The following is a 15,272-nucleotide window of genomic DNA, read 5'->3' on the forward strand; positions in this document are numbered from 1 at the left end:
ATGCTTTCGAGTTAGATAGAGCACTTAATGATAGCGGAGTCAGGGGGTATGGGGAGAGGGCAGAAACGGGGTACTGATTGTGAATAATCAGCCATGATCACATTAAATGGCGGTGCTGGCTCGAAGGGCCGAATAGCCTACTCCTGCATCTATTGTCTATATCACCACCCATATGCTCTTTGAGAGATGAGCACCACTGATGCCAAACATTCCATGCTCATTTTGTGTATTCCCAAACCTTTTTAGTCCCAGTTTTACAAGATGAAAATAAACTCTAAGAATTCATCCTTTTTTTGATAGAATTACATCTTTGAAAAAAATGTGCTCTAAATAACTTTCCAAACGTTCTTAAAGGGGATGTTTAATCATAAAATATGTAAATCAATTTGCAGGGGTTCAATTTAAATGTAGCACAATCCTAGATCATGAGACATAGGAGCAGAACTAGGCCATTCAGCCCACCGAGTCTGCTCCACCATTCGATTATGACTGATCTATTTTCCCCTCCAAACCCCATTCACGTCAACTCCCCATAACCTATGATGCCCTTATTAATCAAGAACCAGTTAATCTCAATTTTAAAAGTACCCAATAACTTGGCCTCCACAGCCATCTGTGACATTGAATTCACATTGAAGGCACAAATTCACTGCCTTCAGGCTAAAGAAATTATTTCTCACTTGTCTTCCTTCCTCATCCTGTTACTCACTTTGCATATTAAGATGAAATACTTTGTTTTTTGTTGATCATCCAAATGTCAGGCTTTTCCAACTGAAATGATTCAGTCGACAGGGCAACCTTGCTGGATTTATTATTACTGCAGTTTATTTTTATCTGTTAGAACTGGGACTAAAAGGATTCATCCTTCCTTGAATAAACGTTTCATTAAGTAGAACTCAAGATAACAGGGTTTTCAAGTGCCCACCAGCCACACATATTGTTTATTTCAAGCAAGTGAACAATGTGTCTTACACGCTTTGTTTCTTATTGTCAACTATCTTTATCCTGCTAAATTAAGACGATAAGCTACATGTTACCAAGATTAGTATTATTCCAGTAATCTGTTGTGGCGAGTCCAGAAGCGGGTGAGTGTTCAAAACGGAGTTTATTTGCATGGGCAAAAAACCCGTAACAAACTCACAACTCACAACTATAGACAACCAACGAATACGTCCTTACCGGACGGAGTTCAACACTAGACTAACTTGTCTCTCCCGCGCTGGCCCAACTCGTGACATCGTTAGCCAATCCGAGGGTTCGAACTCTCAGCCAATCCCTACACTGTACTCTTTAGCAACATTGTTATGTTTCTTTTTAACTGCTCTTAAAATAATGTCATGTATTTGCCACCAGCAGTGAAGTTTCCCACCGAGATCTAATGACCTCTGTGGCAAGATCTTCCCGTTTGCTGTCTGGTGTCAGTTCGGGGGTGTCCCTGGCAATAGCAACATTGACATCACCAGCAGCCCCAGCAGCTCATCACATTGAAAATTGTCCAGACAAAGAAAACCAGAATACTAAATTGAATATTAGACTTTAGACTTTACTTTAGACTTCAGAGATGCAGCACAGGAACAATCCCTTTGGCCTACCGAGTCCACACCGACCAGTGATCACCCTGTACACTAGAATTAAACTGCACAGGAGGGACAATTTACAATTTTATTGAAGCCAATTAACCTACAAACCTGTCGGGTGTTTGGAGCACAGGATGAAACATGAGCACCTGGAGAAAACCCACATGGTCACAGGGAAACGTACAAACTGCGTACAGATAGCACCCATAGTCAGGATTGAACCTGGGTCCCTGGCGCTGTAATGCAGCAACTCTACCACTGCGCTCTATACCCCTAGATGAACACTTATGAAACCAGAATATCATAATTTAAACATTTTGAAATCCCCACCTTTGTGAAATACCCTTGGCATAAAACTGCAATAATCATGTGTCAAGCTTTCTTTCTTGGACTAGCAGTAATTTTGATATTATAACACAAATCAAACGAAGATAGACACAAAGTGCTGGAGCAACTCAGCGGGACATGCGGCATCTCTGGAGAGAAGGAATGGGTGACATTTCAGAAGAAGAGTCTCGACCTGAAACGTTACCCATTCCTTCTCCCCAGAGATGCTGCATGTCCCGCTGAGTTACTCCAGCACTTTGTGACTATCTTCGGTTTAAACCAGCATCTGCAGTTCCTTCCGCAAACAATAACGAGTTATTTTCAGGCTAACTCACATCAGTTACATTTATGTCAGTCCTGGTAATTTCTCATGAGAGAAGGCTGCAATCAGGGCAGCCGATGAATAGGGGCAGGTCAACAGCTCAGAGAATTACTAAAGTTTCCTGGAGAACAGATGGCAAATGTTCGGTATTTGTCACCTTTGCCACTAGGATCAGCATGGTGGCGCAGCTGGTAGAGCTGCTGCCTCACAGCACCAGGGGCCCAGGTTTGAAGCTGACCTCAGTGGCAGTCTGCTTGGAGTTTGTACTTTCTCCTTGATCGCGTGGGTTTCCGGTTTCCTCCCACATCCCAAAGACGAGTGCGGGTTTTTCGGTTAATTTGCCTCTGTATAAAATTGTTCCAAGTGCGTAGGGAGGGGACAAAACATGGGGCAACAGACCAGTGTGAGCAGGTGATCAACGACTGGAGTGGACTCAGTGGGCCAAAGGGCCATGATGTGTCTCTAAACTAAACTAAAATTTGGGCCATTGTTATGGCAAGTCTATGGCAATACAATTACTAGATTGTGCAAGTATAAAGTATTCAAATCATACCAGTATATCCAGGTACACGTTGGTCCACTGAACTTGCTTCTCCTTTGTGCCGGCTAAAACCATCGGTCTCCCCAGTACGTCCAAATATTCCTGAATAAATGAATATGGAATAACGTATCACTGAAAGCCGGTCGGCAGAGATTCTCAACAATGTAAAGCACAAAAAATAACTCTACCTTTCTGGTGCAACTTTCTGAATGTGAATCATCAAGGAAACATCGCACTCAGTGTATTAGTGTATTTTAATCCTCATCCACTGATGGCCCCTTCTCCCGTCTCCAGCAGACCCCCTCCTCTTGGACCCCCCCCGGTTGGCTAACTACCCTCACTAGAACTTTTCATCTCCAACTGCCGGCGTGACATTAACCGCCTCAAATTCTCCACTCCCCTGACTAACTCTAACCTCTCCCCTCCTGAACGTGCAGCCCACCACTCACTCTGCAACAACCCCGACTTACAGTCATCAAAACCAGCTCCAGTGTTTTTTTAAACCATTGTTTGGTTCATCAGAAGCACCAAAGTAGTTTCTTGTTGAGAGACGGTGAAGATTGCGAGTGGAATTTTTGTTTTTACTCAGAGGTTTCAGTTGTTGGAAATTGCCACGTTACTACCCTGGAATTAAAATTCTGGTTTATGTGAAGAGGCTGTTTCTAAATAAACCTAGTAGCTGCTTAATCCAAGAAAATGGGACCCAGAAACAACGGAAGCTTGGCAGGGTGTCAGGAAGGAGGTGAAAGAGCCCAGGGGCCCATGAACCCAAATGTCAGGGTGCAGGGCCCTCCAAATACTTGCATGGGAGAGCCCCTAGATTTGATCAACTTCCACCTTTGAGGATGTCAGGAGTAATTCTCCCAACCGCTAGCTTATGGAGATAGTTTAGGTTTTTTGGAGTATCATACATATAATAGTCATTCGTACAACGTCAAAAGGCTCTCCCATGTGCAAGGCAGCCATCTTAGAGGAGGACAAGCCCTCCTCCTCTCCCCCCCCCCCTCCCCCCCACCTCCCAACACCATGTTTTGCATTCAGCGCAATCTCTCCTGAAGCACACTTGAGCCCTCAACAAGAACTTATTGATCTGCATCATGCAAACTTCAATCGAATCTATCGATCGTAAACATTTTCAGATTTCCTCTGTGTGTGAAAAAGTGCACGTTGAATGTCCCAGCCCTCATTTCGGGAATATCCTGACTTGTTCTGCACTGTCTCGCAAGAAATAATTTCCCTGCATTAATCCATCGTATCCCTTGGGAGCATCATCCTTCAAACTTCGACATTCCACAGTTTACAAGCCAGAGTATTGCAGCCATTAATCCAAGAGGCTTCAATTCCTTTCCAGCCAATATATAACCAACCTGAGGTAAACTGAATGCAGATGGAGTCTGGTCAAGGCTCTGCACAATGTCCGTCCCTGGGGTCTAAGAGAGCAGCAAGTGAATCTCTTTGATATTAACTCCTATACCTCCTGGATTTGCAATAATAGGATCATTACAGCATGGCTTATTGCTCTGCCGTTCAGCATGTAGCTGTGTTTGGAACGACCTGCTCCTTTGAAGTCAGAAACTTTAATTGTGGTTTGGTCAGGGAATTTTTGGAGGGACTTCAGCAGTCTCAGATTTAGTTCAGAAGTACCAACATTTTCATCTGCATCTTGAATAAAATGTCTTGTTCGAACTGCAGTGACTCATGAACTAAATATACTGCTTCAATAAAGTTCACTCGGCCAGTTGGTGCTGAACTCGGCTCTGTGTCTGCACTCACTGCCCCAAGGCTGCCTGCCTGGATTCAGTCTCTCTGGATGTGCAGAATCAGACAAACCATGTCCCTACATCCAAGGTGTCTGACCAGATGGAGTGAACTCTCAGCAGTGAGCAGACATCAGGGACTGATCCCCCTCCCTGTCTCTCAGTCTGATGAAGGGTCTCGACCCAAAATGACACCTATTCCTTTTCTCCAGAGATGCTGCCTGACCTACTGAGTTACTCCAGCATTTTGTGTCTATCTTCAGGGATTGCATCCCTGGTACATCCCAACGACCGCTACAATTAGCTGTTCTGTACTATTTTATCCAGTGCAAATGGATCAAAAGCACAATTGCGATGTTTTAGTGTTGATGGAGGTTTAGTGGGCAATCTGGTTTATCAAAGCTCAAAGTATAGATGTCGGAAACCCTGAATATTATAAGAAAGTTTATTAGTGTGAAATATGTTCATCCCAGAGTTTACATTCTGGGGACGCTTGATGGGAAAAGAGCAACATAGTGAAGGGAACTTCAGGATCATGTTAGGAGCGGCTAGAAATAGATTTGTGAGTGCATTTAGATTCCAAGGCATAGCTAGATGAAGTTAAACTATCGGGAGTTGTAAACCAGGCTGAGAGCAATAAAACTGATCAGGAAATAGTGTATTTTATTGCATTCATTTGTTGGACAAATGGGAGAATGTTTTTTTAAATAACAGGGAACAGAAGGTTAAGGTTAACTCTGGGGAAAATAACGATGAAAGGGTATAGAGACATTGATCAACGATGAATTATTTCAAAAATGTAGCATCCATGTGTAACCATTGTGTTATGTGAATTTACAAGTGCTACAGATCTTTGAAACACTTTGGGTTCTCTCAGAGTGCTTACAGTTACAGCCTTGAATAAACTGACGTGTTTGAGAAACACCTCTGCTCCATGATATATTCTTTGTGCCTGTTCCTAACTAAGCTGTAATTAAGAGGGCAACTGGGTCCCATGTACAAGCCAGATTCAGGCCACAGGTTAAATACAAAATTCCCTCTGTTCTGTACTATTTTATTCAGTGTAGATGGATCAAAAGAACAATTGCGATGTTTTAATGTTCATGGAGGTCTTGACAGCAATCTGGATTATCAAATCTCAAAAAGGATCATTTCAATACAATTGCTCAGAAGAACAGCCCAGAACAGTGGCACGAGTGAAACAGGCCTTCATCTCAACTGGCACGAGGTAGAGCTGGACTTCATGAGCACTGCTTTTGGCATTAAGCAAGAAACAAGATTGGTTAATGTCCATTTACAATGCACAGATAGCACAAAAAACAATTTAATCCAGGATTGACTGCCCCTGCAACAACTCCAGATGGAAGACCCCATGACAAGTGTCTGAGGTTAAGGGGAGAAGGCAAGAGAATGGGGTTAGGAGGGAGAGATAGATCAGCCATGATTGAATGGCAGAGTAGACTTAATGGGCCGAATGGCCTAATTTTACTCCTATTCCTTATGACAAGACCTTGAAATGTTCTGGACAAAGTCAGTGACTTTGGAAGATGAGAACATTGTGCTTACACCAGTCTGGGAACATCGTAAATCAACAGCCACAGCTCAGCAACCAATGGAACCACTATCTCCAGTATATTCCATATTTCTGCTCTGCAGAATGCAGACACTGATGCCTGGAACACACCACTGGTACATATAACCGGCTGGCATTTTTAGATCCCATGGCCAGACATCTGCCCATTCATTCTTGGTGTTCAGGAGATATTCCATTTATAACCAATGCCATTAATATCCCCCATCATGGGACTAACTGAAATACAGGCTCCTCTCTCCACTCACAGAGACCTTGCTTTGTGAAGAACAAACAAAGACAAGAAGCCCAATTCATCAATTGGGCCACGAGCAGTGTTTGGCAAAGCAGCTTCCATCATATTATTTTCCAAAATAATTGACCTCCAGAATAATTGTCATAAATGCTAACAACTGTGCATGGATGAGCTGAAGGCTCGTTACCTTGAGGATTTAGCTCAGATTTATCAAATACTGCATTTCAGAATCTTTGGCCTTGGCAGTAAATAGGTCTTCTTCCAGCAATCTAACTAGATTGAAGCTGAGGTCAGACGTGAAAGTTCACACAGCCCACTCAGTGTGCCTGAACTCTCGTACATTCACCCCAGTCTGAAGCAATATCATCCTTCATAACTAATAGGGATGGAAGGAGGTGAGCAGAGATAAATCTATGTTGACAAAATAAAAACAAACGCTTGGTTCTGGTCAGTTCTTGCTATTCTTTGATATTTCAGAGAATTGAAAATTAATTGATATTTTCACTACACCAAATTATTTCCCAATTATTTCCCAACAAATTATTCTTTGTCCAATTCTGCTCATCAAGGGTTTCTCTCCACAGATGCTGCCCTCGACCTGCTGAGAATTTCCAGCTTGTATCTTTTGCTTGGGGCACGTTTGGCAAAATAGCAAGCTCGACACAGTAAATTACACTTTAATATTACTACCTGTGTGTTTATACGAATTGCTCCAATGGAAGGGATTTCAAAAAAGTAGCCTGAAATATAAAACAAAAACACGTTACACAATATCAGAAATCATTTTGGTGCAAATTGGAATAGGAATGATTAAACAGTGACCAATTAAAAATAGATCACTGTTATCCAAACACACTATTGGTAAAATGTCAGGTTACAAATACCTTTATTGGTGCAGGCCATCCACTGCAACGGCCCTTTATCGTAGTTGTGCTGGCCAACTGAAAAAGTGAAAACTCGCACCTAAAATAAAAAGTGACACTTGTTCAGTATATGGGGACACCAATAGGTTTTACACTCTCATTTGTGCAGGGGGCAGATTCTCAGTGAAGACCGAGAATTATAAAACTATTGAACAAAATGTTTTAGCAGCTCTTCATTGTTTGTTTTTTATGAGGAAGGCACAGTGGCCCAGAGTATGACACAATGGGGCGGCCGGTCGAGTTGCTGCCTCACAGCGCCAGAAACCCAGGATCGATCTTGACCTCGGGTGCTGTCAGTCTGGAGTTTTCATGTTCTCCCTGTGACACTCCTCTGGGTGCTCTGGTTTCCTTCCACATCACAAAGATGGGCGGCACGGTAGCGCAGCGGTAGAGTTGCTGCTTTACAGCGAATGCAGCGCCGGAGACTCAGGTTCGATCCTGACTACGGGTGCTGCACTGTAAGGAGTTTGTACGTTCTCCCCGTGACCTGCGTGGGTTTTCTCCGAGATCTTTGGTTTCCTCCCACACTCCAAAGACGTACAGGTATGTAGGTTAATTGGCTGGGTAAATGTAAAAATTGTCCCTAGTGGGTGTAGGATAGTGTTAATGTACGGGGATCGCTGGGCAGCACGGACTTGGTGGGCCGAAAAGGCCTGTTTCCGGCTGTATATATATGATATGATATGATATGATATATGTGACGGCTTCAGCCTTTATAAAGTCCCTGGCGTGCAGGAATTCAATGCGAAAATGGGAAAACACAACTAGTGTGAATGGATGATCGATGGTCAGCATGGATTTGATGGACTGAAGGGCCTGCTTCCAAGCTGCATCTTTCAATCAATCAATAAATATCTATTGCCACTGAAAGGTACTCTTCGGCGAGAGTTTAGCAACATGCTCTCTCACTGCTCCCCTTCTGTGATTCCTCCTGCAGTCCAATTCTACGACCACGTTTTAACACAGACTCGCCCACTAGTCTTCCTGTCTCCTACTACATCCTATCTTTGTCCCGCCCCCTCCCCTGACATCTGTCTGAAGAAGGGTCTTGACCCGAAACGTCAAGATTTCCATTCCCAAGATGCTGCCTGACCCGCTGAGTTACTCCAGCATTTTGTGTCTACCTTCGAATTTAAATCAGCGTCTGCAGTTTTTTTCTCCTACACAATTTAAATGATGTTGCTTTGTGTCCTCTGCCCTCTTTCAGGTACACTTAGTGCAGATGAAATTGAGATATAGTACACTACAAAATTACAAAAGAAATGATGAACTGATAAGGTTACTCATAGTTGGATCACCTTATTTAACTTCCTACTTCTTTCTCATAAGTAAAACTTGACTTCTGTCTTAATGGTTTCCACGCTCTCTGAAAGTCTGCCCTAATCCAGTACCATCCGTTTGCTGCCCGATTCAACTAGGATTTGATTTTGGTTAATATAAACTTCAAATCAATGGCATGGGAGGGTAACAAAAAAAATGTACAAAATACTTCAGACGTGTGCTGGCAATTTGCACCATAGAAGCTGGAAGGATGAATTGCATTGAAATGGGGATTACCACATTCCTTTCACAACATCTCAAAATGCTTTGCAACCAACCGAGTCAATTTGAAATGCATGGAATCTTGGCACAAAACAAATTAATCAATTGTTGACTCAGACATCAATATTGGCAAGGACACCAGATATAATCGCATTTTCTTTGAGAATGGCGTTGCTTACATCCATCAAGGCCTCGTATGTTCGAGTTTCATCTGAAATGGCACCTCAGACAGGGTAGACCTCCTGAGGCACCCACAGAGGTTCCAGCACAAATGCATGTTCAAGACTCCGACTTGAATGAATGAACAAAGACTATGTTGTCACATGTGACTGGTCACCATGAAATTCTTTGTTTGCTTACCGCGGGCATCCGCGATTATATCCGCACCAGGTCCCCCTTTGTTCTCCCCCTCCCCCACCCCACCCCGCCCCCTCACGGCGTTTCTTCCAACGCAGGGTCCTCCATTGTTCATTGTTCTCCCCCTCCCTCTTAGAAGCAATAGCACAACCAATTGAATGACTGCCGACAGTCCATGCAATCAATTCCTTCGTCTTACTTGCAAACCCCTTTGAAGACTCTTGACGTTGCTTTTGGGTTCTCCCTGGGAAATTGGATTGCGTGTTTACCTTGTGGCATAAGGCCCAGGACCCACTCCAAGAAAAATTGTGTATAAAACTTACTAAACCCCTTCAAGTAATTCATATGCAAAAAAAAATCACATGCCAAAGGAATTGCAAAGACTATTCCAGAGTGCTAGGTCTAAGTGGCTGAATCCTTTGGTGTTTAAATTGCAGCTTGTGGCAGGATGCGATGGTAATATGAGTGAGATGGGGAGGAGGGTTTACGGTGGGGTGGAAAGGTGGCCTCAGGCACAGCATTAACTGGAGTAGGAACAAAGGGCTGAAGGGGTTTGCAGAAGTCATATTATAGAGTCAGGGATGGAGGTAACTTCTCATTCTTGGGATGCTGGGGATGAATTTGAGGCTACTTTAGACCCACTGCTACAAAACCATCTGAGTTGGTTACTCCACATCGAGAGTTTACAAGAAACCCACAAACCTTTGGGGTCTGGAGTTTGAAGGAGTGACTTTAATCAATGTGCCACCATCGCCCCCCTTCCCCCCCCCCCCCCACCCTGCCCCCCACCAACCCTAATAAGCAGACCATGTCTGCTGACTCCATAGCTTGTGAACAAAGCAAGGGTATCTTAAATTAAAGCCTCAGATGGGAGTGAATGATGGGAAGGCATAGAGAGGCATGGGGACGAAGAATAGAATGATGAAAGTCTCAGATGTTGAGATAGCAGAGGATTTGCAAAATGGTTCAACCTCATAGTGTCCAATAAATCAATATGTTTCCCACCTACATTTCACTGCAAGGCTTGAACAAACCAAAAGGCAACCCACTGCCCCTAACATGTCAGTTCATCTTAAAAATTATTTACAGTTTTCACTCTCAGCACATTTTATCAGACTTGACAGCGTTATACAATCACAAGCACGACCAAAGAAGATAAAGCAAACATTTATCTTCTGCTATAACCTGTTTGCAACATGCACATAATGCCAAGAACATTTTTATTTCACAAAATGCTGGAGTAACTCAGCAGGTCAGGCAGCATCTCAGGAGAGAAGGAATGGGTGACGTTTCGGGTCGGGACCCTTCTTCAGATTTGTACCAGCATCTGCAGTTATTTTCTTGCACTATAATGCCAAGAACAGCTAATTTTGGAAAAAGCCTCAGTGAAACCTCCTAGTGGAAGATAATCCAATAAAGATCACAGACTTTTTGAAAGAAAGATGCCTTACAGAGGAGATATATTGTGAAATAATAAACAGAGCCAAGTACAACCTGTCAAAAAGGTGTTTCAAAAGGAACAGAATACATACCTACATGGCTATTTTAATGTAACAAAAACTTGCGCGATGCAGGTGTAAAGTTTAAAGGAGCTGACCAGTGGTGTGGATGAGAAGAGAATGCTGGTTCTTAGGTAGTTGAACCATCCAAGCATGTGGTGAAAAGTGATGATCTCAGGCACAAGTGTAAAATCTAAATTAATTTTCTTTAGTCCTTCAATGATTTCAATACATCACTAGATTCTAGACCTCTAAGTTATATCTGCGCAATGTTTTAAGCAACTTTGATCAGAAATGAATCAGATCCAAGAAAAGGCTGCTAACAACGCATTGACCCAGTTCTCCATTCATCAATGTTGCTTGACTTGTTGTGTACACTGTATCGATCATGGTCGGTTTTTAGTTCAGATGCCCAGGATCCATAATATTTTGTATTCTGGTGTATCTGTATTTTAGAGTCAGAGTCATACAACATGGAAACAGTCCCTTCGGCCCAACTTTCTCATGTCCCTTCGGCCCCATCTATACTAGTCCCACCTGCTGACGTTTGGCCCATTTCCCTCTAAACCTTTCCCATCCATGTACCGATTCCAAATGTCCTGTAAATGTTGTATCTGTATTTTGATCAGCAATGTGTAGATTATGTTGGATTGTTTTAGATTAGTTTCGAGATACAGCATGGAAACAGGACCTTCGACTCAATGAATCCATGTCGACCAGCGATCACCCATACATTAGTTCTATCCTACACACTGTGGACAGTTTACAAAAGCAAATGAACCTACAAATCTGTACGTCTTTAGAGTGTGGGAGGAAACTGGAGCACCCAGAGAAAACCCACGTGGTCACAGGGAGAGCCTATAAACTCCGTACAGACAGCACCAGTACTCAGGATCGAAACTGGGTGTCTGGCGCTGTAAGGCAGCAACTCTACCGGTGCGCCACTCTATTGGATAGGTTGATCAATGATCTTATCTTAATTCCCTTTATCTGGAGAGCGTGGTGAAGTGATGGATGAACACCGACTGGTTACGATGTCAGCAGATCTGCAATTAACTTTTACCAACCAATGGATGGAGATTTGAGGTAGAATTTCAGAACTCATAACCCATCAAATGGGGGAAGAGGAACTCTCCCACCAAACGTGAATGAATATTCCTGCGAGATATTGATCAAGAGGTCAGATGCAGAACTCCACTCCACACTTGCCAGGTGTAACAGGCATGTCCTGGAGATCGCAATTCTCGACTCTGAGATGGGAAGGAACAGGACTGGTACACAAGGGCCTGTTCAAGTTAGCTAGCAGCTAAATAATAATAGAAGGGTCTCGAGCCAAAACGTCACCCATTCTTTCTATCCAGAGATGCTGCCTGTCCCACTGAGTTACTCCAGCATTTTGTGTCTATCTTACTAAAATGCTGCTGGCTATCACTCAAAGGTTACAATTAAAGTGGCCACATGGCTTTATTTATTTACATTTCACATCAAAGGCTAGATGTACATCAAGCTTCCAGTCATTAGATGACCCAATATATGCAACCACACAGAGGATTCTCTGAAACATTTAGTTACTGGAAAAGTCTTCAGTTTGCTAGGTTAGCAAGTTCATGTTCACTTTTAGAATCGGCATACATCCAACTTTTAAACAGATATAGCAAACACAACATAACATCACATCTGGGAAGAGCTAAATAATGACAGAACAGCAGCTTGCGTTAAACAACCGCTCATTTTCCAGCCATTTTGTTCTATCTTGATATTCTTCTTATCCTCAGAATTGCCTGGGATAAATATCGTTAAAATGGTTGGATGACAGCTTCAAATTAAACGTTAAGCTGACTGACTAAAAGCTAAATCTGAAATGCAAAGGTTTTTTTTACTCTAAATCAAATTGATGCTTTACTCACAGTCCTGCTCAAAGTTCATTTTCTACTAATTGTTCCTTTGCGAAACAAGTGGAAGCCACTTACACAAGTGGCTTGGTTAGTCCTGACATTGACCAGGTTAAGAAAAGATGGTCAGTAATCTGTGCAAACAGCCACTCTGTTTTATCGAACGCAACTTCGGCAAAGCTTTGCTGTCTGCGGATAAAGTTATTTCCCCTTGAGAAAGCACTTCCCATCCCCAACCCATCAGCCTTCTGGATTCAAGCAGTCCCACTGAAAAGAAACAAGGAACTGTTGATGCTGGTTTACAAAAAGTGTGGAAATGCATACCTCCCGATTCAGAGACAGTTTCTTCCCAGCTGTGATCAGGCAAATGCACCAACTCGAGAGCGGCACTGAGCTGCCATCTTCCTCATAGGAGACCCTCAGACTACCTTTAATTGGATTTTACTGGACGTTATCTTGCACTAATCATTATTCCCTTTATCCTGTAACTGTGCATGATACACAGCTTGATTGTAATCATGTACAGTCTTTCCGCTGAGTGGTTGCACGCAACAAAAAAGGTTTATGAGCCCAGAGAAATTTGTGAAATTTAAAAATGTAAAAGAATAAAACAAAAATGAATGACAGTACTGCATCTTGCAGTAGGATGAGAGCAAACTGCACAGTTAGTTAGTCTGAAGAAGGGTCTCGACCCAAAACATCAGCTATTCCTTTTCTCCAGAGATGCTGTCTGACCCGCAGAGTTACTCCAGCATTTTGTGCCTGTCTTCAGTGTTTACTACACTGTCTCTTGACTGCAATGTTTGTGTGGGCCTTTACACTTGCTGTGTTAAGTTAGCCCACCTGGTGCAACATCCTCTTAGACCAGTGTGACCAGGAACAGCAGCTACCTCTCACCAACCATCACAGATAAAGAGCCATGAGGCATCCTAGCTAGGAACTGATCACTGAATTCTATGAAGAATCGAGTACAGAAATTAAAATAAATGAAAGGCAGAAATAGAGGCAAATTGAAAGTTAGTTTCACCAATAATGAGAATCAGAAGGAAATAACTCCAGATTTCCTTGCATATGCACACACACTGCCTGCCTATCTGATTTCAAAGCTCAGCCATTCTTATAGGGAGTTAGTGCCCTTTATTCATATCTACAGACTAAATACGTGGCAAGATTATTCATCCTAGTGGAATTTGCTCGATCCACGTCTAATGCATTGATGATGCCTTACTTTGGTTAGTGTTTCTGAACTAATATTATTTGACTGACATGCATACTAATTGAATGGGAGAAGTAGCGTTAAAATAACTTAAAGAATTATGTTGTAAAGTGTTGGTAAAAATTAATGGGATTCCAATTATTGTTTTAGTTCTCCCTTTAAAATAATTTGCCCAGCTCTAGGGCCACAAACTGACAACAAATCTTCCATGTCATTACATTTTGAAGTTGTTCCAAGTAATACTTGGATTGAGATTGGGACCAAAGAAAAACTGGATTAACTTTTCTGCAAACAAGACAAAATATGCCCCCTATTGAATTACAAAGTGCTCCTTATTGCGCCAAACTCACGGTTTTAATTTGGAAATTTGACAATCCGTGCCAATACTGTCAAAATCATTTCTATTATTAGAGTCACGGTATTTTTGTATCAAAACTAATAAGCTTTACAAGTACTTACTTTTTTGTCCTGATTGTATGTTGTAAAGATTTCTTGGGCTCGTTCTTCCCCGCCATCTGTAAATAACATGATGATCTTGTTGCAGTTCGCCCGGGATACATTGAACTACAAAGAAATAATAGGGAACATCTATTCAATTTCAATTTTAAATTGCACAAGGTCCTTAAATCACACAGCATGATATAACTAAATAACGGTACATATTTCAGACATCTTGATCTGCAAGCCTGTGGGATTCTATTACAAAGTTGGAGTTTCATCCTAGATATTCTTTTCAAGTTGAACGTTCCACACCATCCTGTGGAACTTTGTTGAGGCTTTGTTCCTAACAGCCCAAGACAAATTATATATATCCTCCCTAATATCCAAGTCATTTGTTGTAAAGATGGGAACCAAAGAGAAAAACCTCATTAGTGGATTCAAGTCCTCTTCAAATATCATTTTTCATGAAATGATCTTCCAGAAGGCAGTCAACCAACATCACAAAGAACAGGGGGAAGACAATTACCTACTCATCTGATTTATTTGACAATAATCTGCCACATGAATAGAAGTAATCATAGAATCATACAGTCATACAGCACAATAACACACCCTTCAGTCCAACTCATCCATGCCCCATCTAAGCTGGGTCTATTTGCCCATGTTTGAACAATATATCCCTCTAAACCTCTCCTATTCGTGCACCTGTCCAAGTCTCTTTTAAATGATGTTATAGTACCTGACTCAACTATCTCCTCCTGCAGCTCATTCTATATACCCACCATCCTCTATGTGAAAAAGTTGCCCCTCTGGTTCATATTAAATGTTTCCTCTCTCGCTTTAAACCTCTATCCTCTGATTCATGATTCCCCCTACCCTAGGTAAAAGACTGCATTTACCCTATCAATCCCCCTCATGATTTTATGCACCTCTATCAGATCACCCCTCAGCCTCCTGCATTCTAAGGAACAAAGACCAACCTCTCCCTTTAGCTCAGCCCCTCAAGTCCTGGCAACATCCTTGTACATCTTCTCTGCACTTCTTTCCAGCTT

General features: G+C 42.3%; 1 protein-coding gene across 3 annotated transcripts in view; it reads right to left on the reverse strand.

The window, feature by feature from the left end:
- The window catches only part of LOC144604905 (voltage-dependent calcium channel subunit alpha-2/delta-1-like), a 497,845-nt gene that overhangs the window by 132,851 nt on the left and 349,722 nt on the right, over window positions 1–15,272 (reverse strand). For all 3 annotated transcript variants that reach the window (XM_078419763.1, XM_078419762.1, XM_078419764.1), the window contains 4 exons: window positions 14,239–14,343; window positions 7,235–7,313; window positions 7,041–7,090; window positions 2,780–2,869 (listed from right to left, as the gene is read on the reverse strand). In XM_078419763.1, the coding sequence (XP_078275889.1) occupies window positions 2,780–2,869; window positions 7,041–7,090; window positions 7,235–7,313; window positions 14,239–14,343 (324 nt within the window). The remainder of the gene's footprint in view (window positions 1–2,779; window positions 2,870–7,040; window positions 7,091–7,234; window positions 7,314–14,238; window positions 14,344–15,272) is intronic.

Source organism: Rhinoraja longicauda, chromosome 23, assembly GCF_053455715.1.
Source record: "Rhinoraja longicauda isolate Sanriku21f chromosome 23, sRhiLon1.1, whole genome shotgun sequence".
NCBI classification, from domain to species: domain Eukaryota; kingdom Metazoa; phylum Chordata; class Chondrichthyes; order Rajiformes; family Arhynchobatidae; genus Rhinoraja; species Rhinoraja longicauda.